The sequence below is a fragment of the Muscardinus avellanarius genome, assembly GCF_963383645.1.
Source record: "Muscardinus avellanarius genome assembly, chromosome: 9".
Classification (NCBI taxonomy): Eukaryota; Metazoa; Chordata; class Mammalia; order Rodentia; family Gliridae; genus Muscardinus; species Muscardinus avellanarius.
In genome coordinates, this window is record NC_137795.1 from 98,838,923 (window position 1) to 98,864,981 (window position 26,059).

At 50.2% G+C, this 26,059-nt stretch overlaps 1 protein-coding gene across 1 annotated transcript in view; it reads left to right on the forward strand.

Moving 5' to 3' along the window:
* The window catches only part of CLEC2L (C-type lectin domain family 2 member L), a gene marked incomplete at both ends in the record, with an annotated part of 43,012 nt that extends 24,633 nt beyond the window's left edge, over positions 1-18,379 (forward strand). Inside the window, 4 exons of the mRNA XM_080701244.1 lie at positions 10,219-10,293; positions 15,040-15,206; positions 16,348-16,448; positions 18,268-18,379. Coding sequence (XP_080557370.1) covers positions 10,219-10,293; positions 15,040-15,206; positions 16,348-16,448; positions 18,268-18,379 — 455 coding nt within the window. The remainder of the gene's footprint in view (positions 1-10,218; positions 10,294-15,039; positions 15,207-16,347; positions 16,449-18,267) is intronic.
* Between the last annotated feature and the right edge of the window lie 7,680 nt (positions 18,380-26,059).

A 26,059-nucleotide genomic window follows, 5' to 3' on the forward strand; every position in this document is an offset into this window, starting at 1 on the left:
CGCAGGCTGCCCAGGGCTGGGAGTACGCGGAGGGGCGCCCTAGAGTGCCCCGTGGGCCCCGACTTGCCCAGGAGACCGGCTGGGGTCTGAGGGAGGCCTTGAGGGGTAGACACGGGGCTTTCCCTTGGAAGACCATGGAGAGGGGCCGAGACCAGGTGAGTCGGAGGAGGCCGTGGTGGAAGGCACAGGTCGGCACCTGAGCCCAGGGGGTCCGGGTGCCCAGGAGGGCGGGTGTGGCCCGAAGGCGCTGCCAGGACCCTGGGCCCCTGCGGGAGGGAAGCCAGAGGAGGCCGAGACCCACCCAAGGGGAAGGGCCCTTCCCGGGGACCACTGGCTGCATCCTCAGGTCCAGTTGCTGGGTTTGCGTGACCTGAGCATCCCTCCCACCAAAGTGATTTCTGGTGTTGCCACCGTATTTCATTCTTTTGTAAGCATTTCTGAGGGGTCCCCCACTCCTAACCCTAACCCCCCGGTGGGTGGGGCTTTGGGGGGCGTGGCCTCTCCCAGTGCCGCCTGCCCTGACCTTGGGCCCAGTTCAGGTGCCCCGCCTCCCATGTGGAGACATGGAGGCTCTGGCCCGGGTCCGGCCCCCTCCTCAGACCCCCTCCTCCGGTGTTCTAGCCTCCCTCACCGGCCCTGGAGGGGCTCTCTGCTTAGCTCTGCCCAAGCCACCGGCGTTCCGCCCCACCTCCCCGGGCACACCTTTATAGCCTCTGGTCCTGGGTGCTCAGCATCTCCTCCCGCTGACTTCCCTAAGGACGGCTACGATCTGGAGTCTGTCCCTCCAGATTGCTGGTCCCCTGCAGGTCTCGGGGTGTGTCCTTGGTGCACCCATCTCCTGTGGGGAGGGGAAGCTCATGGGCTGTGACCTGTCTGCTCCAGGTGGTCCAGCGCTGGCCTTCACATTCATGTCCAGGTGCCACCCTAGGCCCTGGCACACCTCTGTCCTCTCAGAGACCCCAGGCCAGTGGCTGGTAAACTGGGCCAGCCGCTTCCGTCACCACGGGCTGGCTGGTTCTCAAACTTGTTCCGGCCTCTATTTCCTCACCTGTGGAGGCAGTCATGATTTCTACCTCCCAGGGCCACATGGACCCAATGCCTCTCCAGCTCCCCAGATGTGGCACCTGCAGCCGGGCTGGGGGAGCCCAGGAATGTGGGTGACTGCCTTCAGCTGAAGTCCTTTGACTGACTGGACTCCCCAAACTGAAGTCCAGGGACCCACACACCATTGATTGGATGAGGGACCTGGAGAGCCAGGGGCTTTGCAGCCTCTGCTTCGCCAAGCACCTGTGTTGAAAGGGGAGACTTTGCCCGGTGTGGTGGCGCATACCTGTAATCCCAGCACTTGGGAGGCTGAGACAGGAGGATAGCAAGTTTGAGGCTAGCCTCAGCAACTTAGCAAGGGTCTATTTTATTTTTTTGTGGTACTAGGGATTGAATCCCGGGATGTTTTACCTCCAAGTTACACCCCCAGCTCTATTTTTCTTCCTTCCTTCCTTCCTTTCTTTCTTTCTTTCTTTCTTTCTTTCTTTCTTTCTTTCTCTTTCTTTTTTTGCAGGTCTGGGGATGGAACCCAGAGGCATTCGACCTCCGAGCTACATCCCTGCCCAATTTTTTATTCTTTATTTTGAAACAGGGTCTCACTGAGTTGCTCAGGGCTCACTAAGTAGCTGAGGCTGTCTGTGAACCGTGGTCCTCCTGTCTCAGCCTCCCAAATGCTGGGATTACAAGTATGTGCCACCACGCCCGGTTTATTTTTATTTCTATTTTGAAACAAGGTCTTGCTATGTCAATGAGAGTCTCCCGATTTGCTGAGGCTATCCTCAAACCTGAGATCCTCCTGTCTCAGCCTCCCAAGTACTGGGATTTTAGGCATGCACCATCATGCCCAGTTATCCAGGGTCTATTTAAAAAAGAATACAGCTGAGGTTGTAGCTCGAGGGGTAGAATGCCCCTGGGCTCAAACTTCAGGAGCAAAATAAATAAAAAGAAAATTAAAGAAAAGGGGAAACTTCTAGATCTGACCAAGCTGAGCGCCCAGAGGTGCCCAGACACCACGATTACTCACACACACCTGCTGGGTGCTTTCATTACAGTTACGCACTTACTCCTCACCCCTCCTGGGTTGGCCCGCAGGCTGGCGGGCTGTTTATTTTCTAGGTAAGAGCCGGGTGTTGGGCTCAAGGACGTACTGCGGGCACTAACTAACACATGAAACCCCCGAGGGGTTGTCTCAGCCTCTGACGGAGGTCTCTTACCCTTCCCTGCGTGGCCAAGGACTCCGGGCTCTCCAGGCTAATTGGAGATAATCAGATTGTGCTTCCTGGGCTGGACACGCTCTCCCCTTGTGCCTCAGAGGAGCCCGCCTCCTCCAGGGGCGGCTGGTGAGATGACTTTCTGTGGGAAAACACAGGCGAGAGACGGAACACTCTGCTTAGAAGAACTGGTAGTGTTAGAAAGCCATGCCGGGCGCGGTGGTGCACGCGTGCAATCACGGTACTTGGGTGGCTGAGACAGCAGGATCACAGGTTTGAGGCCAGCCTCATATACTTAGTCCCTCAACAACTTAGTGAGACCCTGTTTCAAAATAAAGAATAAAACAGGGCTGGGAGTGAAGCTTGGAGGTAGAATGCCCCTGGGTTCAACCCACAGTGGAGAGAGAGATTGAGAGAGGGGGAGAGGGAGAGGGAGAGGGGAAGGAAGGAAGCTGGAGAGCCGCCTTGGTCTTCTGTCTCTGGGGATGTGACCCTTGCCCTCCACCCTAGCCTCAAGTGAGAGTCTGCAAGGTGACCCAGCCAGGCCAGGTTCTGGAAGCACCGGTGATGATTCAAGCTGGGGATATTTCTGGTGTTGGGTGGGAGTGGGGCACGGTGGCCTGGGTAAGGGAAGGGGACACAAGGATCCCGCATACCTCATGCTATAGATTTTTTGGTGCTCACCAAGTTTGAATTTTTAATGTTGAAAGTTTCTTGATCAGGCATAAACCCACAACTTCCTGATCAAAACCACACACATTTAGCAAAACCTCTTAAGGATTTAAAAATGGCTGAGCTCCACATTTGGTAGATTTTTAATAGTCACGATTGTGCCGGCCGGGCTGGTGGAGACGGCAGCCTCGGGCCTCTTTGGGGATGTGGCGGGGAGGATGATGGGGATCGGTCTGGGTCTAGGAGCCAGATTGTTTTAGTTGTTCCTTCTAATATTAGCCAGGGCACACACATTTAGAAACCTAAACTGACCGCGCTTTCTAACTCCAGCGGAGACGGGCCTTTGCGTGGCGGGAATGGCCATCGAGTTAGGCGTCTGTAGGCAGCTGGATGGTGTCCCCAGCAGAAGAGGCAAACTGAAGTAGATGTGATTAGTTAATCCAGTCCTGGCAGATGTGATTAGTCGTGTCAGACTAGAGCTGGGTGGGTTCTGATGCAGGATGACCAGGTGCGGTTAAGAGCAAGAGACACAGAGGGGAAAGGCCGCGAGGCGACCCGGGCAGAGGTCAGCGAGCTTCAGCCTGAGCCAGCGAACCACCAGGAGCTAGGGAGGGGCAGGAAGGCTCCCTTTGGTCCGAGGGAGCAGGGCCTGGCCGCTATCCCAGGTTTTACCTCTGGTTCCCAGAACGGTGAGAAGGAGTGCTGCTGCTTTCAAAGCCACCCAGCTCGTGCATTTTTTTGTAGCCTCCCAAGTCTCCGTGGGTTCGGATTGAACCCCAGCCCCACAGGTGTTCTCTGGAGCAGACGGTGAGCGGTCCGTTGGGAATCTTAGTGAGTCCTTTCTCTGTCCCTGTGCAGCAGGTAGAAAAATGACCCCCACGAAGGGATGAAGAGGTGCCTCGACCCTAGCAATGCTGGAGACTTGTGGCCATGTTCCCCTCCCTCCAGGTGCCTACAGACTCGGTGGAAGTTAAGGCTGGCCGAGGGTGTTGTCACTCAGTGTGGCTAGGCTCCAGTGGGTGCTCTGCGACACGCAGGCAAGGCAATGACCCAGCCCCATTTTAAGAAATCCAATGGTTCACACGTGGTCCTTAGTCCAAGGAGCCCGGGCTGATCATCACGGTCTTGATGGTAATTGCTCACCATGACCCAGTGCTCGCCACGCTGGGCTCAGCTCTGAGCACCACAGTCCCTCCTCAGTCCCCATGGGTGACTGCTTCCAGGACCCCTTGGGATACCAAGATCCACGGATATGCAAGTCGCTTATATAAAATGGTGCAGTGGCTGGGCACCATTTTAATCCCAGTACTTGGGAGACTGAGACAGGAGGATCACAGTTTCGAGGTCAGCATCAGCAACCTAGCAAGATCTTGTTTCATAAGAAAATAAAATAAAAAGAGCTAGGGCTATAGCTTGGAGGTAGAATGCCCCTGGGTTCAATTCTTAGTACCAAAAAATAAAAAATAAAATGGAGCCAGGCATGGTGGCGCACACTTATAGAGGATCACAGGTCCTGGGATAACCTCAACTACTTAGTGAGGCCTTTTGCAACTTAGTGAGACCTTGTTTCAAAATAAAGAATAAAAAAATAGGGCTGGGGTTGTAGCTTGGTTCAACCCCAGTTCTGTAAGTAAGTAAATAAATGAAGTGGGACAATATTTGCAGGAACCTGCACACATCCTCCTGTACATTTTACATCTCTAGGTCACTCACAATGCCTGATCAACATAAAGATCATGCAAAGGTCGTTATACTGTTCTGACTAGGGGATGGAGCCAGGAGCCAGGTGCTGTATCTGTTTGGTGCCCACGCAGTTCTTTCTTTCTGAATATTCCAGATTATGGTTGGTTGAATCTGTAGATGCAGAGCCCACAGATATGGGGGGCTGAACATACACTGAATTGCCACAAGGTTCAGAGAGACAGATACCATCAGGACCTAAAGATGAGGACAGAGAAGTGAACAGGCTGAGCAGCTGTGCCACACGCACACACCCAGAAAGCAGCAGGTGGGGACTCAGACCCAGGCACATCCTCTGCGTGCAAAGGGCCCCCATCCCCAGGGGGGAGGAGGCGGGCGAGGTGTGGAGAGCAGGGAGAGAAGGACACCCACGCCGGGCGCTCCAGGGTGTCGCCGTGTGGCTCCGGGGGAGCAGCCTGTATCAGAGCTGTCACCGAGGTCGGCAAGGCGGTGAAGGGAGAGCCTGGCCCCCAGGGCAGACCTGAGAGCCGTCACCGGCCAGGAGCCTCCTGCCCGGACACCTGGGAGCCCTGCCGCCGCACGGGACCTGCAGCCAAGCTGGCTGCCTGAATAAAGTGCCCGGCCTCCCCCTGAGAAGCCCACCAATGTAATAGCAAAGGGCACCGTAAAGGCCACTAGCACAGCGAGGAGAGAAGACAGGAGCAACAGAGCTGGGCGCTCAGGAGCAAAGGGTGCAACTAATGCCAGTCCACCTGACGGAGTCCAGAAAGCAGGGCGCCCCTGAGTGCGTGCGAGGACCCCCAGGCCTCAGAGGCCGGGGCAAAGGGGAAGATGGTGCTGGAGGATGGGTAGAAAGTTCTTTCAAAAGGGTTTAAATTGCACGTGGCTGACCTCGAACCCGTGATTCTCCTGTGTCAAGAGGTCCTCAGCAACTTAGTGAGACCCTGTTTTCTTTCTTTCTTTCTTTTGTGGTACTGGGGATGGAAACCAGGGGCATTATACCTCTGAGCTACACCCTCAGCCCTAATTTTTAGTTGGTTAGCTTATTTGTTTATTTATTTGTTTGTTTATTTATTTACGGGTCTGGGGATGGAACCCAGAGATATTCGACTTTCAAGCTACACCCCCAGCCCTATTTTTTAGTTTGTCATCTATCTATCTATCTATCTATCTATCTATCTATCATCTACCTATCTATCTACCTACATACCTATTTATTTATTTATTTTGTGGATCTGGGATGGAACTCAGGGGGATTCTACCTCTGAATTATACCCCAACCCCTTGCTTTTCCTTCCTTCCCTCCCTCCTTCCTTTTTTTTTTTTTTTTCAGTACCAGGGATTGAATCCAGTGGCATTCTACCTCTGAGCTACATCCCCAGCCCTACTTTTTATTCTTTCTTTTTTGAAACAGGGTCTCATTGAGTTGCAAAGGGTCTCACTAAATAGCTGAGACTTTCTGTGAACCGCAGTCCTCCAGTCTCAGCCTCCCAAATGCTGGGATTCACAAGCGTGCACCACCACGCCCGGCAAGAGACCCTGTTTTCAAATAAAAAATAAAATAAGGCTGGAGGGTGTAGCTGAGAGGAAGAATTCTCCTGGGTTCAATCCCTAGTGCTAAAAAGAAAGAGAGAGAGGGAGAGGGAGAGGGAGAGGGAGAGGGAGAGGGAGAGGGAGAGAGAGGGGTGGTGGGGAGAGGGATTCCCACTTGGCACAGCCTCTCCTCGGCCCTGGGAGGAAGCCAGGGTGGAGTCTCTGGAGCGAGGCCCTCCAGACAGCCCAGCACAGAACAAGCGGCAGAGGGCTGGGGAAGAGCCCGGGCCAGCTTCCTGGGGAGGAACAGAAGGGCCGCTTCAGGGATTCCAACCCAGCCAAGGGAAAGAGCTAAGTTTACCAGTGGGGGCCCCAAGGAGCAGCCCGGTCAGCTCCTCAGCCATGTCCACAGTTAAGAAGCCCATGGACTCAGAAGTCCATGGACTCTGAAGGACATGTCTTTCTAGATGGAAGCGCCTGCTGATTGCTTACTAGAGCAGATGAAGATAGACCAAATCAGGCATGCCATGTGAGATGAAAATTTACAACTGCATGTGGTGAGCTCTACCGCCATCCTTCCTCACCAACAGATAGCCGGGATCTCCAGCTATGTCAGGAACGCAAGTGAACAAGGAGTAAGCAGTTGAAAGAAACGGATCACACGGGAGGAGCGAACTCTCCCCTCGCCCTCCCCCAAAGCCAACTTCAGTCAGATCATCAAAAGAAGAAAGAGCCAGCTGTGGCAGTGCACACCTGGAATCCCAGTACTCGGGAGGCTGAGACAGGAGGATCGCAGGCTTGCGTCCAGCCTCAGCAACTTAGTGAGAACCTCAACAATTTAGTGAGACTGTTTCAAAATAAAATGAGGCTGGGGGTGTAGCTCAGAGGTAGAACAACTCTGGATTAAATACCTAGTACTCAAAACAGAAACAAATAAATTGGGGTGTAGCTCAGAAGTATAATGCCCCTGGGTTCAATCTCTAGCACATGTACACACATACACATGGAATAGGATGTTTTAGTACAACAGTAACAAAATCAGAAAACTTTGGAAATTAACAATATAGTCACAGAAATGAAAAACTCAGAAGAAGGGTAGGAAGATAAAGTTAAGAAAATCTTCTAGCAAATAGATATGAATGAGAGAGAGAAGAGAACAGAAGAGAGAAGAGGGGAGGAGAGGAAAGAAATTTGTAGGAAGATCAGTCCGAGATCTGACATTTGAGTAATATGACCCCCAGAAAAAAAGCAGAAAATGGAGGAGAGGAAGTTATCATTAATATAATTAAAGAAAATTTCCTGAGGCTAAAGGACATGCCTTTCCAGATTGAAGCGTCTGCTGATTGCTTACTAGTGTAGACCCAAATCCAGGCATGCCATGTGAGATGAAAATTTACAACTGCATGTGATAAAGAAGAGATCCTGAAAGCTTCCAGACAGGAGCACTAAGAAATTTAATTTTAAATGATCGTGGAAGAAGCTGTGTGCGGTGGTGCATGCCTGCCATCCCAATAGGTGGGAGTCTGAGCTAGAAGGGTCACAGGTTCAAAGCTAGTCTCAGCCAATTAGCAAGACCCTAAGCAACTTTATGAGGCCCTGTTTCAAAATAAAAACTAAAACAGGGGCCAGGCGTGGTGGTGCACGCTTACAATCCCCGTGCTTGGGAGCCGAAGACAGGAGGATTGCACAGGTTCGTGAAGCCAGCCTTGCTGGCTTAAGAGACCCTGTTTCCAAATAAAAATATAAAAATAGGTCTGGGAGTGTAGCCTGGAGGTAGAAGGGTTTCCAGGAACCCCAGTACCACCAATAAATAAATAAATAAATAAATAAATAAATAAATAAAACAGGCTGGGGGTGTGGCTGAGAGATGGGATGCCCCTGAGTTCAATCTATAGTACCACCAAACAGCAACAACACCTGGGTGAGACTGGATCTAGACTTATTTTGGTGTATGTGTGTGTGTTGCTGGGGATTGAATCCAGGGGGTGTTCTACCTTTGAGCTACAACCCCAGCCCTATTTTTTTTTTTTTTGAAACAGGGTCTTACTAAGTTGCTGAGGGCCTCACTAGGTTGCTGAGGTTGGCTGTAAACCCATGATCCTCCTGTCTCAGCCTCCCAAGTGCTGGGATTACCAGCGTGTGCTACCACGCCCGGCTATTGGATCTAGACTTTTCAAGGGGCTGTGGCTGTGGCTCAGTGGTAGAGCACTTGCCAAGCATGAACAAGGCCCTGGGTTGATCCCCAGTAATGTCCTGCCCAGCCCCCTCATTCCCCCCCAAAGAAAAGAACATGTTCACAATTCTGAAGAATTATTTCCAACCTATAAGCACTCAGGCTGAGGTCACAGCCCAGGGCACAGCTCGCCGTGGAACACGAGAAGTCTTGCTCTATGGAGTTGTACAGCGTGGTGGTCCTGCTACACCCTTTCTGAGATGGCTGTTGGAAGACATGCTCCATCAAGACAAAAGAGTAACCAAACGGAAAGAAGACATGAGAGAAAAGGCCTAGGAAGCGGGCATAGGAGCGGGGTGGAGAACTCCTGGCTGCTGGTGGCAGCCAGGTTTAGAAGGCAACTAGTTAGACTGGGGCAGGTCAGAGGGTTCCAGGCGCCACTTCTTTGAGAAGGCTATTTTGGAGCGGACATTAGTTTCCTCCCCAAATTCCTATGTTGAATCTCTAACCATTGATATGATGTATAGCAATCAAGTGTATACTTAATGGTTATGATGGTAAAAATAAAAACCCAAACCAAGAAAAAAAAAGGGAGTTCACTCCGACTAGAATGGCTACTAAAAAAATTAAAACCAACAAGTATTGGTAAAGATATGGAGAAATTGGAATCCTCATACATTGCTGGTGGAAATAATGTGTAAATGGTGTAGGCACCACAGAAAAGAGTTTGACAGTACCTCAGAAAGTGAAAGAGAATTACCATATGACCCAACAATTCCATTCCTGGGCATATACCCAAATGAACTGAAAGTAGGGACTCAAACAGATGTTTATGCACCATGTTCATAGCCACAAGGTGGAAATAGTCCAAGTGTCAATTAACAGATGAATGGATAAACAAAATGTGGTATATCCATACAATGGAGTAATACTAAGCCATAAAAGGAATAACATTCTTACAGATGCATGCTACAGCATAAAGAAGCCTTGAAAGCATTTTGCTAAGTTCAATAAGCCAAACACCAAAAGACAAATATTGTATGATTCCAACAGGCAGAGTCATAGAGCTGGAATGTAGAGAGATGATGGCTGGGGAGGGAAAAGGTATGGGGAGGTATTATTTAGTGGGTACAGAGTTTCTGTTCAGGAAGGTGAGTTTTACAAACAGACAATGGTGATGGGTACATGGCATGGGAATGTACTTAATGCCATTTATCCAACATATGAAAAGGGTTAAGATGGCCAATTGTATGTTATATGCATTTTTATCATAATGTAAAATATTATTTATTTATTATTTATTTATTTGTTTGTGGTTCTGAGTATTGAGCCCAGGGGCATTCTACCTCCAACCTACATCCCTGGCCCTATTTTTTATTCTCTACTTTTGAAACAGGGTCTCATGAAGTTGCAGAGGGCCTCGCCAAGTAGCTGAGGCTGGCTGTGAACTCGCAATCCTCCTGCCTCAGCCTCCCAAGCATTGGAATTACAAGCATGTGCCATCACACCCGGCTTGAAAAATTATATATATATTTTTGGTGGTACTGGGGTTCCTGGAAGCCCTTCTACCTCTGGACTACACTCCCAGACCTACTTTATATTTTTGAAACAGGGTCTCTTAAGCCAGTGCGGTCCTCCTGTCTCCGCCTCCCAAGCACGGGGATTACAAGCAGGTGCCACCACGCCCGGCTTGAAAATATTTTTAAAACCCTAGTCTAAAGTCTACAGGTCAACCTTCATATAACTATAAAATAAAAATGTTAAGTGATAACAAAAATAATTTCGTAAGAGGAGAGACTCAAAAGGATCAGACAGAGGGGAAAGGTGGGCAGGATTTCAAGAGGTTCGGGCGGCCTTGGTACTGACCCTGTCTCTTCTCCTCAGACACCACCACGCGGCTCCTGCTGGGGGCGATCGCGGTCCTCCTGTTCGCCATCCTGGTGGTAATGAGCATCCTGGGTGAGCATGCGAGTCCAGCGCATATGCAGTTCGGTTCAGATACGCGCGTGCTTCATGCTTGCAGAGGTACAGAGAGGTTCCTGACGACAGGCCAGGAATTCTGGGACAGGGGATGAAACTGAAAAGAAGTGTGTGGGTTGGTGAGGTTTTTGTCTAAAATAATACATGCACACATGGGCTCTGCATGTCCCTTTGTTAAGCCCCACAGGTAAAGTAGAGATGTTCCTGAGATAATTTCATAAATCTGTAAAAACTTGGAACAAACTTGGGTTGGGTGAGGCAGGCACTGAGTCTTAAAGGAGGAGGCTTGGAGATATAGGACTGTTTACTTATTCGGTACTAGGGATCGAACCCAGGGGATTCTACCTCTGAGCTACCCCCCAGCCCTATTTTTTAATTAGTTTGTCCGTTTATTTATTTATTTTTTTTGCGGTACTGGGAATGGAACCCAGGGGCATTCTACCTCTGAGCTACACCCCCAGCCCTATTTTTTATTTTGAAGCAGGGTCTCACTGAGTTGTAGAGGGCCTCACTAAGTAGCTGAGGCTGGCCGTGAACTGCGATCCTCCTGTCTCAGCCTCCCAAGTACTGGGATTACAAGCGTGCGCCACCACGCCCAGTGGCTTATATAACTTTTTAACAGTAAAGAGAGTGTGGATTTGAAGAGATGATACACTGGGTGAAGTGCCTAGGAAATACATGGGAGGAGTAACAGAAGAGGAGGCTACTTTGGTCTGGTCTGTGAGTGCAAACTCATCTTGGTGCAGACCCTTTGGCTTTGTTGATCAGAGCTGTTCTTCGCTCCCTGATTTAGAATGGGCGTGGTGGTACATGCCTGTGACTTGGGAGGCTGAGACTGGAGGATCTCAGGTTTAAAAACAGCCTTAGCAACTTAGTGAGACCCTCAGCAACTTAGTGGGACCCTGTTTAAAAAGAATTAAAAAAAAAAAGGGCTGGGGGTATAGCTCAGAGGTAGAATGCCCCTGAGTTCAATCCCTGGTACAAAAATTAAAATAAAAATATTTTTAAAATGGGAGATGTGTTTCTCTGCATACACATGTGTGTCGGTACCTTCTACAAAGGGAAATGTTTGTCCCGCAGACGAAGAGGGGCAGAGGCCTCTTCCTGCCTCTGCTGGTCCTCAGGCGCCTCAGCTCAGAATCACCCTGATGCCACAGTGGCATGTTTTGGGGTGAAATATGCTGAACCCTGACAGGCAAACAGAACATTTTAAGGGTCAGAGGCCTAAGAAACATAGTGTCGTGTAGGATGGGAAGATCAAAGACATAAAAAAAAAGGGCTGTGAGGTTGTCGGACAGGGACTTTGGCTCCTCTTGAGGGATTTGCGTCAAAGTGTGGCATGGCTTCTGTAGGGCACGCAGGAATGATTTTAATTTTGGAGAAGCGCTGTCAGACCCGGGATATGCTTTTATTTTATTTTGTGGTACTGGGGGGTGGAACCCAGAGGCTTTCTACCTCCAGGCTATACTCCCAGACCTATTGTATACTTTATTTGGAAACAGGGTCTCACTAAGTTGCTGAGAACCTCACTAAGTAACTGAGGCTGGCTTTGAAGCTGTGCGATCCTCCTGTCACAGCCTCCCAAGCGCGGGGATTACAAACGTGTGCCACCATGCCAGGCTCGGAATAGACTCTTTAAAATGTGGGGAAAGTCTACCAGTGATATCAATCCCTACTGAACCCTCCCCCAAATGACTTGTATGGTCAGAGAGGGTGCAAGTGTGTTCAAAAGTGGAGAATGTCTCTGGGACCAGCCTGGACTTGCCTAGACTACTGCCTACAAATCAAAGCACTTTCCTGGTATCCTGCTGCTAGGTTGGGAGGTCAGGGCTGTGTGTAGACACAGTTTACCATGATTTCCATAAAGCCCAACAGATTCTTATGCAGAAGGGGTTGAAATACAGCCGTCAGTCCTCAGTCTCAGTCCGTAGCAATCAGACTTGCATCTCACTGCAGAGGCATGCCCAGCCAGTGTCCACTAAATCAGCTCCGTGTGGCTGTAGGTCCCTGGGGAGGCCCACAGAGATCCCTGAGTGCCCTGGGTGTGTTCTTGGCTCTGTCCCTCCCTACATTTTCACCACTTGCTTGTATGAAAACAGCAATGACAAAAAGCATGCTTACGAGCCAGAGCTAGGCGCCTGGGATTCCTCTGCTTGGGGGGGCTGAAACAGGAGGGTCACAGGTTCAAGGCCAGCCTCAACAACATAGTGAGACCCTGCTTCAAAATAAAAAAGAGCCAGGCGTGGTGGTGCACGCTTGTAATCCTAGCATTTGAGAGGCTGAGACAGGAGGATTGTGGTTTGAGGACAGCCTCAGCTACTTAGTGAGGCCCTTTGCAACTCATAGAGACCCTATTTCAAAATAAAGAATAAAAAGTAGGGCTGGTGGTATAGCTCAGAGGAAGAATGCCCTTGAGATCCATCCCCAGTACCCCAAAATAAGTAAGTAAGTAAGTAAATAAATAAATAAATAAAGGGTTGGGGGTATACCTCGGAGGGAATCTGTCCCTGGGTTCAATCCCTAGTTCCCCTTTACCCTCACATACATTTACCTTTAAAAAAATCCAATGAGGAATCAAAGTGGATGAGATGAATATGGAAGAAATACATGGAAGTCTCTGCATTTGGAGAGCTGGAGAGGTGTTTTACACACGTCTGGACACCCGGAGGCCTGGCTGGGACACAGGCCTCTGGGAGCGAGCTAAGCTGATGGCTGTTCCTTTTGGTAAGGGCGTCCCCAAGAGTCTGGTGAGCTCCAGGTCCTCCCTGGGAGTGCGGTCCTGCACAGACTCGGGGCGGGGCCTGTTCGCTGCCCAGAGTAACCAGAAGACAGGGCTGTTGTCACTGTGTGGCTGTTGGAGCCGCGCCTAGCGGGCCATGTGGTCCTGGTAGCAGCAAAACAGTGCTCCTGCGGACACTGTGGCAGCAGGCGGGAGGAGGAGCAGCCGCCTCCAGGAGGAGGCAGAGGCAGGCCAGCGCACAGGGGAGGCTGTCATTCTCCTTCAAACTGGAGGAAGAAGATGGGATGGACCGTGTCTGCTCTGGGTCACACCAGAGGGCAGAGCCCAGACTACTCTGTAGGTCTAGGTCACAGGAAGGCAGGCTGAGACCCAACATTTAAAAAGAACTTGTTTGCCGAGCGTGGTGGCACACACTTGTAATCCCCGCGCTTGGGAGGCTGAGACAGGAGGATCACACGGGTTCGAAGCCAGCCTCAGCTACGTAGTGAGGCTTTCAGCAACTTAGTGAGACCCTGTTTCCAAATAAAATATAAAAAGGGTCTGGGGGTATAGCCCAGAGGTAGAATGCCTCTGGGTTCCACCCCCAGTACCACCAAAAAAATTTAAAAAAATAAAAATAATAAATAAAAAGAACTTGTTTGAGCTGGGCGTGGTGGCACACACTTGTAATCCCAGCATTTGAGAGGCTGAGACCGGAGAATTGTGGTTCGTAGACAGCCTCAGCTACTTAGTGAGGCCCTCTGCAACTCAGTGACACCCTGTTTCAAAATAAAGAATAAAGCCGGAAGTGGTGGCGCACGTTTGTAATCCCCATGCTTGGGAGGCAGAGACAGGAGGATCACTCAGGTTCGAAGCCAGCTGCGCGCGCTGGCTTAGGAGACCCTGTTTCCAAATAAAAATTTAAAAATAGGTCTGGAAGCGTAGCCCAGAGGTAGAAGGGCTTCCAGGAACCCCAGTACCACCAAAATAAAATAAAATAAAATAAAATAAAATAAAATAAAAAACAAGGCAGGGAGTGTAGCTTGGAGGTCAAATGCCCTTGAGTTCCATCCCCAGATCCGAAAAATAAATAAATAAATAAATAAATAAATAAATAAATAAAACTTGCTTAAACTGGGCGTGGTGGCACATGCTTATAATCCCAGCATTTGGGAGTCTGAGACTGGAGGATCATGGTTCAAGGACAGCCTCAGCTACTTAGTGAGGCCCTCTGCAACTTAGTGAGACCCTGTTTCCAAATAAAGAATAAAAAATAGGGCAGGGGGTGTAGCTTGGAGGTCGAATGCCCCTGGGTTCCATCCCCAGACCCGCAAATAAAATAAAATAAAATAAAATAAAATAAAATAAAATATAAAAGGAACTTGCTAGCCAGGCTTGGTGGCGGTGCTCATCTGTAATCCTAGTACTTGGGTGGCTAAGACGGGAGGATTCAAGACCAGTCTCAGCAATCTAACGAGACTCTCAGTAACCTAGTGAGACCATTTCAAATGAAAATTGAAATCACGATGGGGTGTAGCCCAGAAGTAGAAGTCCCTGGGTTCAATCTCCAGTACCATTAAAAAAAAAAATACAGAACTCGCTAGCAGTTCAGCAATGGTGAGAGTCGCCCTGCTAGCTCGTGTGCCCCAGGGGCTAGCGAGAGTGCCCTGTCCATACTGAGGACGATTCCTACCCTGGCTGCAGAGACAGGATGTGTGGCCTCCAGGTCTCTACCCAGTCCAAGTTCCTGAAGTCCCATGCCTCAGGGACCAGGCGCAGGAGAGCCCACTCGGGGTGAACCTGCGGCCACCTCCCTGCTTGGGGCGCACCTGCTGGCCTCCCCAGCTCCGCTTCTTATACGCGTAGCTGCTGACCTTTTGCCTCTAGACGCTGTGGCATCATCAGGTGGAGGAGGGGCCGTGGGAAGCGGAGAGGGCTCTTGGGGGCTCTTGGTGGTGGCCGGCCGGCGGCGGGCAGGTGCTGAGCGTCCTCCATCCCTGCTGCAGCTTCCAAGGGCTGTATCAAGTGCGAGGCGCCCTGCCCGGAGGACTGGCTGCTCTACGGCAGGAAGTGCTACTTCTTCTCTGAGGAGCCGAGAGACTGGAACACGGGCAGGCAGTACTGCCACACCCACGAGGCCGCCCTGGCGGTGATCCAGAGCCAGAAGGAGCTGGTGAGTGCCCCCGGAGGCACAGCCCAAACAGGCAGTGTCCCCCGTGACATGTCTTCAGGGCCACCCAGACCCTGCACAGTGTGAAGATGAGTCAGTCCCTCAGGGCTTGTTAACGCCACTTACTTTGACCCAAGGCTAGTTGCCCAAGCTAAAAACTCAGTATGTGAAGGAGAAGAATTAAAAGATGGGCATGGTGGGGCATACCTGTAATCACAGTACTTGAGAGGCTGAGATAGGAAGATTGCAATTTTGAGGCCAGCGGCATCAACTTAGCGAGACAGTAGTAACTTAGTGAGATACTGTTTTAAAATTTAAAAAAAAAAAAAAAAAGCTAGGGGTGTAACTTAGAGGTAGAATGCTCCTGGGTTCAATCCCTAGTACCAAAAAAAAAAAAAAAACCCACTTTTTTTTAAAAGTAGAAGAATTACAAATTATTAGCCAGATTTGGTGGTATGTGCTTGGCATCCTAGTATTATGGGAGACTGAGACAGGATGATCACAGGTTTGAGGCCAGCCTCAGCAACTTAGATATTCAGTAACTTGGTGAGACCCTGTTTTAAAATAAAAAGGGCTGGGGGTAGAGGTTAGATGTAGAATGCCCCAGGGCGCAATCTCTAGTACTGAATGAATACAACAAAAATGAATTATTGCCAGGCACAGTGAGCACATCTGAAATCCCAGTACTTGGGAGGCTGAGGCCAGACAATCACAGGTCTGAGGCTAGTGCACAGTAACGTGAGACCCTGTTTCAAAATAAAAAATTAAAAAGGGCTGGAGTTGTAGCTCAGTGGTAGAACATCCCCACATTCAACCCTAGTACCACAAAAAAAAAAGAGAAAAAAATTCAAATTATAAACACCTAGGAAATGCAAAACCATGTTGTCATTTTCTATTGATTGGGACATGATCTCTTATCACCCATAACAGTCTTATCAATAGAGTATGAAACAGATTTAGTGACTGTCTTGGTCACTTGGGGTTTGGCTGGGGCGTGGGCTTCCTGGCAGCTCGGCAGCTTTCTCAGCATCAGCAGGTCCCCACATGTCAGCCTGCTTCCTTCACGCTGAGACTGGCCACAGGTGGGACAGGCAGCAGCCCAGAGACCGGGTCTGACCCGAGGTTTCCCGCCTTCCTTTTGCAGGAATTCATGTTCAAGTTCACGCGGAGGGAGCCCTGGATTGGCCTGCGCAGAGTCGGGGACGAATTCCACTGGGTCAACGGGGACCCGTTTGACCCAGACACGTGAGCTGAGGCTTCCTTCTAGAAGGCACCGGGCTCAGACTGGGGAAGGCCTAACCCCCCAGGCCGAGCCTGCCGAGACGGAAAGGCTCGGGTGTAGGGAGTGTGCGGTGTGGCAGAGACCGGTCGCGACAAGGGCTTGACTCCTTTCGCCCTGTCAGTCCAGCCTGGGTTGGCGGCCATGGTCCACAGGGCCGGCACAGCCCCCGAGGCAGGCCCAGCCCCGCTCAGTCTACAGGAGACCAGGACTGCTCATTAGGCGCCGCCTCACCCCTTTTATCCATAACGGAAGGAGGACGGGGAGGGCGTGCCTTGGACATCCTGTCCCCATTGGCCAGCGGCGAGTCACGTGTCTACATGGCCCGCAAGGGCCGATGGGAGATGGAGCCTCACTTCTTGGGCAGTCCGGCGGCGCGCATGCGTGGTCACTGTGGCAGAAAGGGGATCTGGGCCGGGCGTGTTGGCGCGCGCTCATAATCCCAGCTTTTGGGAGGCAAAGACAGGAGGGTTACGGTTCGCGGCCAGCCTCAGCCACTTAGTGAGGCCCTCCACAACTTAGTGAGAACCTGTTTCAAAATAAAGAATAAAAAATAGGGCAGGGGGTGTAGCTTGGAGGTGGAATGTCCCTGGGTTTCATCCCCAGTACGGGAAAAAAAAAAGGCTCTGAGCCCTGTTGCGCAGTGGTGGCCATGTTTCTTCCAGGAAGGGCATTCTGGGTGGTGAGAACGAGTGCAGGGTGCGTGACCTCGTTGCCTGTGTGGCCCACGTGGTGCACATGAGCTTGTGTCCTGTCTGGGCCCGGGTGGTGGTGGTCTGGGTGGCGGTGAGGGGTGGTGGTAGTGGAGATGGAGCAGTCTAGGCCTGGGGACTTGTGGGGAGGACCTCAGCTCCTGGGCCAGACCCAGGGCAGGAGGAACAGGTCCGGGGTGCCAGCGGGAGGGGACATAGCTGCCAACCTGAGTGTCCCAAGGACAGGCAGGAGCTAGTGTGGATGGGTGTGGAGCCCTTTGGAGCCACCCTCGGGCACGTCAGCCCGGGCTGCCGTCCTCTTCTCCTCCTCTCCTCCTCTCCTGTGCTTTTCAGTTCCGCTTTTTTTTTTTTTTTTTTTTTTGGTCTCTTCCTTCTCTGACACGCAAGAAGCCTTGTACTTTTTGTCCCTTGCTCTGCCTTTCTGGAAACTTCCTATTCTCAAAGCCCAGGAGACCTAGGGGTGGGGGTCCCTGAAGTGGGGAAGACCACCTGGCAAGGACCTTGCTCTCTGTGTCCATCTGGTGCCCTCTCCTGGGGGAGCCCCGATGCCAGGGGTCTGAGGTCGGGTGAACAGATGAGGTTTCTTCAGAGCACACACAGGTCTGTGGGTGGTTTCAGTGAACTTCTGGGTTACAGAGCCCCAACCACCCTGTGCTGTTGGGGTGTTCTGGGGCTGTTCTCGTCCACCCCTGACCAGTGAAGGTAACTTCAATCAGCCCATCTCTGCTGTGCCACTGGACACTGGGCACCTCAGGAGTTAGGAGAGCCCTCTGCCCAGGGCACTGGAGGGGACAGACACGGCCTGGCAGGCTGTGATGCAGGCTGCTCCACGGTGCAGCAGGGCGGTCCTGGGCTGGGGACCTTGCAGCAAGGAATGCAGAGCTGCCCCTGGGGATGTGGGAGCAGGATGGGGAAGGGTCCGAGGGCAGCTCCAGGTGGCTGGAGTCCTGGCAGGGAGAGCCTGGGAGGCCAGCGTCCAGAGATGAGGTGGGCCAGGGGCAGGCGCAGGCCAGGCCACCCGATGGGGGTGCACGTGGTCCTGAATGCCTGGTCTCTTCTCTCCTGGCTACAGGTTCACCATCTCGGGCCCTGGGGAGTGTGTCTTCGTGGAACCCACCAGGCTGGTGTCGACCGAGTGCTTGATGACCCGGCCCTGGGTGTGCAGCAAGATGGCCTACACGTGAGGTGGCTCGGGCGGAGGCAGCCCTCCACCCAGGCTGCGGGAGGCAGCTGCTCCTGCGCTGAGCCTCCAGCGGAGCCCGGCCTCCCCAGGTGGAAGTGGGGAGGGGCCTCTGTCCAGTCCGCTCTCTCAGGCCCCAGGCAGGTCCTGCGGCTCAACCAGTTAAATCTCATATGCTCGGTAGCATAGCTATCTTTCCACCCTACACACACACACACACACACACACACACACACACACACACACACACTCCCTTCTCAAAGGCTATCCTTAGCTGCCACCCTACAAGCCCTTCCCTGGCCTGGAACATTCCTTCCTCACTGCAGCCCTGGTGCTCTGGGGAAGGCTGGGGCTGGGCTGGTTGCCAATGGTCCCATGGCAGACCTGCCTGTCCCAGTGGCTTCTCTCTCCTTTCCTGGGGAGGAGGCCGGCTAGCCACCCCTGCCTTGGCCAGCCCCACCCAGGGCCCGAGGCCCCCCCCCCGCGCCCCCTCTTTGCCTTCCTGGGTCCTCCGGCAGGGCCCCTGCTGTGCCCGTGGTGCTGTTGTACTGATCACTAAAGGAATAAAGAGATGACTGGCATCCAGAGAAGTCTGCTGCCATCTGTTTTAAGGTCACAGCTCGGGTGGGAAGCAGAGGGGCCACTGAGGGCTGGGTCTCTGGGCAGGTGGTGGTATGCAGAAATGGGGGGAAAAAAAGAGGAACACATTTTACGACCTCAGGACCTTATTTAAGGTCTAAGTTATAACCTCAGGACTAAGTTATTCTTAGCCCTGTGAGGGGCGTGATACGTCCTGGCTTCCTCATTAGGATTCAGCGTAATGAGTTTATTCACACCCACCATAGGCCACAAGGGGCATCCACAGTCTTAATCCAAGAAGCACACAGGGAACAGAGGAAACAGCTCAGAAAGCACTAGAGTGTTCTAGAAAGCAATAGAGTGTTCTAGAACACCATGCCGGATGAGTTCTTCTGCCTTGGGGAAGATGGGAAGATGTTCATGTGGGGTTGGGTAAGAGTTTTCAAGGGTCCTCTAGCTTCTTCCTATCCCCTTGATCTATCTGGAAAAGAGGCAGGGTCTGTGGAGGCTCTGAATGCCCCTTGCCCCCCCCCCACAACTGGGCCCTGGCACAAAATGAAGTGGAGGCTGGGCTGTGTGTGTGTGTGTGTGTGTGTGTGTGTGTGTGTTGCTGGGATTGAACTACCCTGGGACATCCTACCTCTAAGCCAGGCTCCCAATATGACTTTTTTTTTCTTGAAACAGGGTCTTGCTAAGTTGTTGAGTGTCTCACTTAGTTGCTGAGACTGGCCTCAAATCTGTGATCCTCCTGCCTCTGCCTTCCAAGTAACTGGAGTTACAGGCACGCACCATCACACCTGGCCCTCTCTGGTGACCCTGGCAGGGCAAGAAGAGGGTGCGGCCTGGGAGATGATTTTTGTCACAGAAGTACCTCACTCTCGGGAGCCAATTTCTGTAATAGGAAAGCTTAATTGCTATAGTAAATCGACATAAAAGTTTGGTGGCACAATCATAACGAAGCAGTTACTCTTGTGGTGCCCTTTGTCGTTCTCTCTGGGAGGCATGAATCATTCGGGGGTCTAGGCTTCTTCCATTCTGTGGGTCTCAGAATACCTCCCTGGATCTTCCACATCTGTCCAGAAATTGAGAGAAGAGAGGAAAGATAGTTGTTTAAGAGGTTTTTTTTTTCAGGTGTGGGGATGGAACCCAGGGTCATTTGACCTCCGAGCTACACCCCCATTTCCTATTTTTATTCTTTATTTTGAAACAGGGTCTCACTGAGTTGCAGAGGGCCTCATTAAGTAGCTAAGGCTGTTCGTGAACCAGGATCCTCCAGTCTCAGCCTCACAATTGCTGGGATTACAAGTGTGTGCCACCACGCCTGGCTGTTTATGACTGTTTTATTTTATTTTATTTTGCGGGTCTGGGGATGGAACCCAGGGGCATTTGACCTCCAGACTCCACCTCCTGCCCTATTTTTTCTTTATTTTGAAACCGGGTCTCACTGAGTGCAAAGGGCCTCACTAAGTAGCTGAGGCTGTCCACGAACCACGATCCTCCAGGTCTCAGCCTCCCGAATGCTGGGATTACAAGAGTGCCCCACCACACCCGGCTTGTTTATGACTATTTTTTTTTTTTTTTTTTTTTGGTGGTACTAGGGTTCCTGGAAGCCCTTCTACCTCCGGGCTACACTCCCAGACCTATTTTATATTTTTGAAACAGGGTCTCTTACGCCAGCGTGGCTGGCTTCGAACCTGTGCGATCCTCCTGTCTCCGCCTCCCAAGCGCGGGGATTACAAGCGTGCGTCACCACGCCCGGCTGTTTATGACCATTTTAAAGGTCAGGCCTGGCCATATTTAGCTGCAAAGAGAGCTAGGAAATACAGTTGAGCTGTGACTTCAGGAAGGAAGAAATGGGTTTGGGTTTAGGGAATATCTGGCCAGTCCTTATTGCAACAGAAAAGCTTCCCATTCTACAGATAAGATAGCTCAGGCTCCAGAGGTAGGAATGGTGGCGCACACTCGTAATCCCAGCATTTGGGAGGCTGAGATAGGAGGATGGTGGTTCGCCGCCAGCTTCAGCAACTCAGTGAGACCTTGTTTCAAATATTATTTATATTATTATAAATAATAGAAAATAGGGATGGGGTTGCGGCTTCAAGGTAGAATACCCCTGGGTTCCATCCCCAGTACTGCAAAACAAAACAAAACAAAACAAAAACAGAGCCTGGAATTGAATTAAAAAGTGAGAGTTAGGACTGGGATATAGCTCGGTGGTAGGATGCTTGCCCAGCATGCACAAGGCCCTGGGTGCAAGGTCCTGGGTTCCGTCCCCAGCAACACACACACACACACACACACACACACACACACACACACACACACACACAATGCCAGGCAGAGTGGTATACACTTGTAATCCCAGTACTTGGGAGGGTGAGCTAGGAGGACCCCAGGTTTGAGGTTAGCCTCAGTAATTTAGTGAGGCCCTCAGCAACTTAGTGAAACCCTGTTTCAAAAAAGAAAAAATAAAGTCGGGCATGGTGGCATATGCTTGTAATCACAGCATTCGAGAGGCAGAGACAGGAGGATCGCAGATTTACAGCCAGCCTCAGCTACTTAGGCCCTCTGCAACTTAGTGAGAACTTGTTTAAAAAAAAAGAATAAAAAATAGGGCTGGGGATGTATCTTGGAAGTAGAATGCCCCTAGGTTCCATCTCCAGTACTGCATAAATAAGTAAATAAATAAATAAGTAAATAAATAAATAAATAAAAATAAAAACAGGGGCTTGAAGATCCTGCCCAAGGGTCACAGACAGCAGCATTACTTACAACAGCCACAAGGGGGAAGCAACCCAAGTCTCCATCCACAAATGAAAGGACAACCAAAATGCAATATATCCATACAAGGGAATATGACAGCCTTCGGTGGAAGGAAATTGCTGGGCGTGGTGGTGGTCCACACTGGGACAGGAGGATTGCAGGTTTGAGGCTGCCACAGCAACTTAGCCAGGCCCTGTTTCAAAGAAAAAAAAAAGGAAGGAAATCCGGTAAACACTATAACGTAGATAGACCTTAAAATATTATGCTAAGTTAAATAAACTAGACCCCAAAGGGGAAATACTGTATGGTTCCACTTACATGAAATGTCAAGAATGGGCACATTCTTAGAGACAGGAAGTAGAATGGCGGTGGCCGGGGTTGGGGAAGGGACCAGGGAGTGAGCGGGATGCTGAGAAAGTTCTGGAAGTGGATGGTGCTTGTGCTGGTATTGGAAAATTACTTTGGTATTAATTTCAAAGATGTAAAAAGTAGTCAGGGCCAGGGTGCTGCGCAGGTGCTCAGGCAGGGAGGGTACAGCTGTTACAATGCAGAGGCCCCTCTCTCTGCCCTTTGTTCTAGAGGCATCAGTGCCTCTGTTTACCTCCTCTCCTCTGTGACCTGGCCTGGTATAGGAAAGGTAGCTCTGAGTGCTGCTTTGAAGCACCCAGTTGATGAGCAACCAATATTGCCCAATACAAGAGGGGCAAAGGCAGGTAGATTATTGACCCCTGCGCTTAGTAAGTGCACTGTCCGGAGACAAAGAGGCACCACCTGCCTAAGAAATAAGTTACTAGCCCATTGCCTTAGTAATGCTGATAAGAAAGATACCAATACAAAATCTATTTAAAGGCTAGGGATGAGGAGGGAGGTCAGAGGTCCATTTTTAGGCTCTCCAGCTTGTGTGCCAGCACACTGCTTTTTCTTCTGTTTCGTACTAATTTTGTAATAAAGATTTGTTAAAGCTGCTCCGAGCTGCCTATTAGTTTAATGTTTTTGTTCACCAAACTTTAGTTGAATAAGAGCCCCCAGCACCATTTAAGCCGTAACAGTGCTGATGGTTGTGCCACAGTGGGAATGTAATGAATGTCACAAACTGAACACTGAAAACTGGCTAAGATGGCTGGGCAGAGTGGCGCACTCTTGGAATCCCAGCATCCGGGAGTCAGAGACCAGAAGATTGCGGTTCGCAGACAGCCTCAGCTACTTAGCGAGGCCCTTCGCAACTCAGTGAGACCCTGTTTCAAAAAAAAAAGACTAACAAAAATAGGGAATGTAGCTCGGAGGTTGAATGCCCCTGGGTTCCATCCCTAATACTGCCAAAAAAAAAAAAAAAAAAAGTATAAGATGGTAAATCTTATACAATGTGTATTTTAGCATAATTAAAGCCAAAAAGAGGCCGGGTGTGGTGGCGCATGCTTGTAATCTCAGCATTTGGGAGGCTGACACCGGAGGATCACGGTTCGCAGAAAGCCACAGCTACTTAGTGAGGCCCTAGGCAACTTAGTGAGACTCTGTTTCAAAATGAAGAATAAAAGAAATCCCTTCCCCCACGGCCAGCCACTCCCCCAGTGTGCCGGGTTTCTGATTAAAGCGATAGCTTTTGATAAAAAAAAAAAAAAACACCAGTAACAACCTCCCCCCCCCCCAATAAAGAATAAAAAATAGGGCAGGGGGTATAGCTCAGGGGTCAAATGCCTCTGGGTTCCATTCCAGGGCCGCAAAAAAAAAAAAAAAAGAAAAAAAAAGAAAAAAGAAAAAAAAAAAAAGGTCATCTGGAGCCGGGAGCTGGAGGGAGGGCCTGGGGTCTCCGGCACCCATGGGGAGAAGGCCAACATGAGATGCTCTATGGGGAGGGCAGGGCGGCACAGATCCCAGCAGTGATGGCCGTGACTTGGGCTTCAGGGGCCAAGGGGCACAAGGAGACCCTTCCCCAGATGCACAGAAATTGGTAGTAAATACCCTCAAGGCCACTTCTCTTCAGCTACACAGTCATCTCTGCAATTGGTTTATTTATTTTTTTGTTTGTTCCTGGGGAGGTAACCCAGGGGCTTTCTGCCTTCCAGTAGTACTCCCAGCCCCCATTTCCTTTTGTGTGTGTGTGTGGGGGGGGGGTACTGGGGGTGGAGCCCAGGGGCTTTTCTACCTCCATGCTATATTCCCAGACCTATTTTATACTTTATTTTGAAACAGGGTCTCACTAAATTGCTGAGAGCCTCACTAAGTAGCTGAGGCTGGCTTTGAACCTTGCGATCCTCCTGTCTCAGCCTCCCAAGTGCGGGGATTACAAGCGTGCGCTACCACACCTGGCAGCCCCTACTTTCTTTTCTTTTTCTTTTTCTTTTTTTTTTTTTTGGTGGTACTGGGGTTCCTGGAAGCCCTTCTACATCCGGGCTACACTCCCAAACCTATTTTTGCATTTTTATTTGGAAACAGGGTCTCCTAAGCCAGCGCGCGGGGCTAGCTTCGAACCTGCGCGATCCTCCTGTCTCAGCCTCCCAAGTGCGGGGATTACAAGCGTGCGCCACCACGCCCGGCTCTTTTCTTTTTCTTTTTTCTTTTTTTCTTTTTCTTTTTGGTGGTAATGGGGGTAGAACCCAGGGACTTTCTACCTCTGGGCTATACTCCCAGACCTATTTTATATTTTATTTGGAAACAGGGTCTCACTAAGTTGCTGATGTACCAGTATTGGGAATGGCCTAGGAAGATTTGAGAAAGCTCTGATTATTAATATATTTCAAAAATTGATGAAAGGACTTGGTATCTGCCAAAAAAAGCAGGCAACTATTAAATTAACCTAGCAAAGGTAATTAGCAAGTCTATAGGAGAGGGGAACTAGGACTTCCTCATCCTCATTCTAAAAACAGGTTTACATAATTGGATAATTTAGCTAGGATGGGAGGAGGGGGTCAACCTCTGACCTTCGTGAAAGGAGACACCTGGTCGGGGGAGGTTTACTACGTCAGAATTGTATGAACAAGATGGAGGTCATGTGTGTAAAAAGTCTGTTCCATGTTTTGTATTTTGGTGAATTCGGTGAATTTGTTCGAACCAACCCCCCCATGCCACTCCTGAATGGCATGGGGCTGTGACTGTCTTCTGTATTTCTATATTTTTAATATAACTCCTTTAAATCTTCAGCAAGAGTCCGGGCTATTGCATATCTATCCTTAGCTCAGGACAAGAACCCACGCTTGTTCTTTTTTTGTGTTTTGAGGGAAATTGTGTCCAGGAGCCTAACAGGAGTCCCCGGGGACAGTTTCCCAAACCATAACATCTTCCCTGAAACCATAACAGCTGAGGGCCTCACTAAGTAGCTGAGGCTGGCTTTGAACCTGTGTGATCCTCCTGTCTCAGCCTCCCAAGCACAGGGATTACAAACGTGTGCCACCATGCCTGGCAGTTCCCTCTTCCTTTTAATTTTTTAAATTTTTATTTATTATTTATTTATTTATTATTATTTGGTGGTACTGGGGTTCCTGGAAACCCTTCTACCTCCGGGCTACACTCCCAGATCTGTTTTATTTGGAAACAGGGTCTCTTTAGCCAACACGGCTGGCTTCGAACCCGCATGGTCCTCCTGTCTCTGCGTCCCAAGCGCGGAGATTACAAGCGTGCGTCACCACGCCTGGCTAATTTTTTATTTTGAAACAGGATCTTGCTCACTTGCTAAGGGTCTCACTAAATTGGGCAGGCTGGATTGAAACCTGTCATCTTCTAGTCTCAGCCTCCAGGGTACTGGGATAACAGGCATGTGCCATCACATCCAGCTCATCTCTGCGAATTTTAAATGTGTTGCTGTGCTATAAACATTTTCAAAGATATTCAATAATTTTTCAAGGGCTAAATGACCTCAGAAAGATGTTGCTTTCAACAATAACTTCTCTGGTCAGCCGGGCGTGGTGGCGCACGCTTGTAATCCCCGCGCTTGGGAGGCGGAGACAGGAGGATCGCGCAGGTTCAAAGCCAGCCGGGCTGGCTTAAGAGACCCTGTTTCCAAATTAAAAAGTATAAAAATAGGTCTGGGAGTGTAGCCCAGAGGTAGAAGGGCTTCCAGGAACCCCAGTACCACCAAAAAAAAAAAAAAAAAAAAAACCAAAAAAACCCCAATAACCTCTCTGGTCTTGTAACTGGTGTGGTTCCAGGATGAATAAGTATGCCAGGCAGAGTGTACAGTGATTCCAAACAGTTTAATGTAATTCCAAGACAAAGTGTGATTACATTTCTACACATATACAATATGCATATGTGAGTTTACAAATTTTAATTAATAACTCGTTTCACCTCAGAGACCGAAAAAATGATCAAAAAGAAACTGTGAGTAACAAGCTATGACATAGTTCAC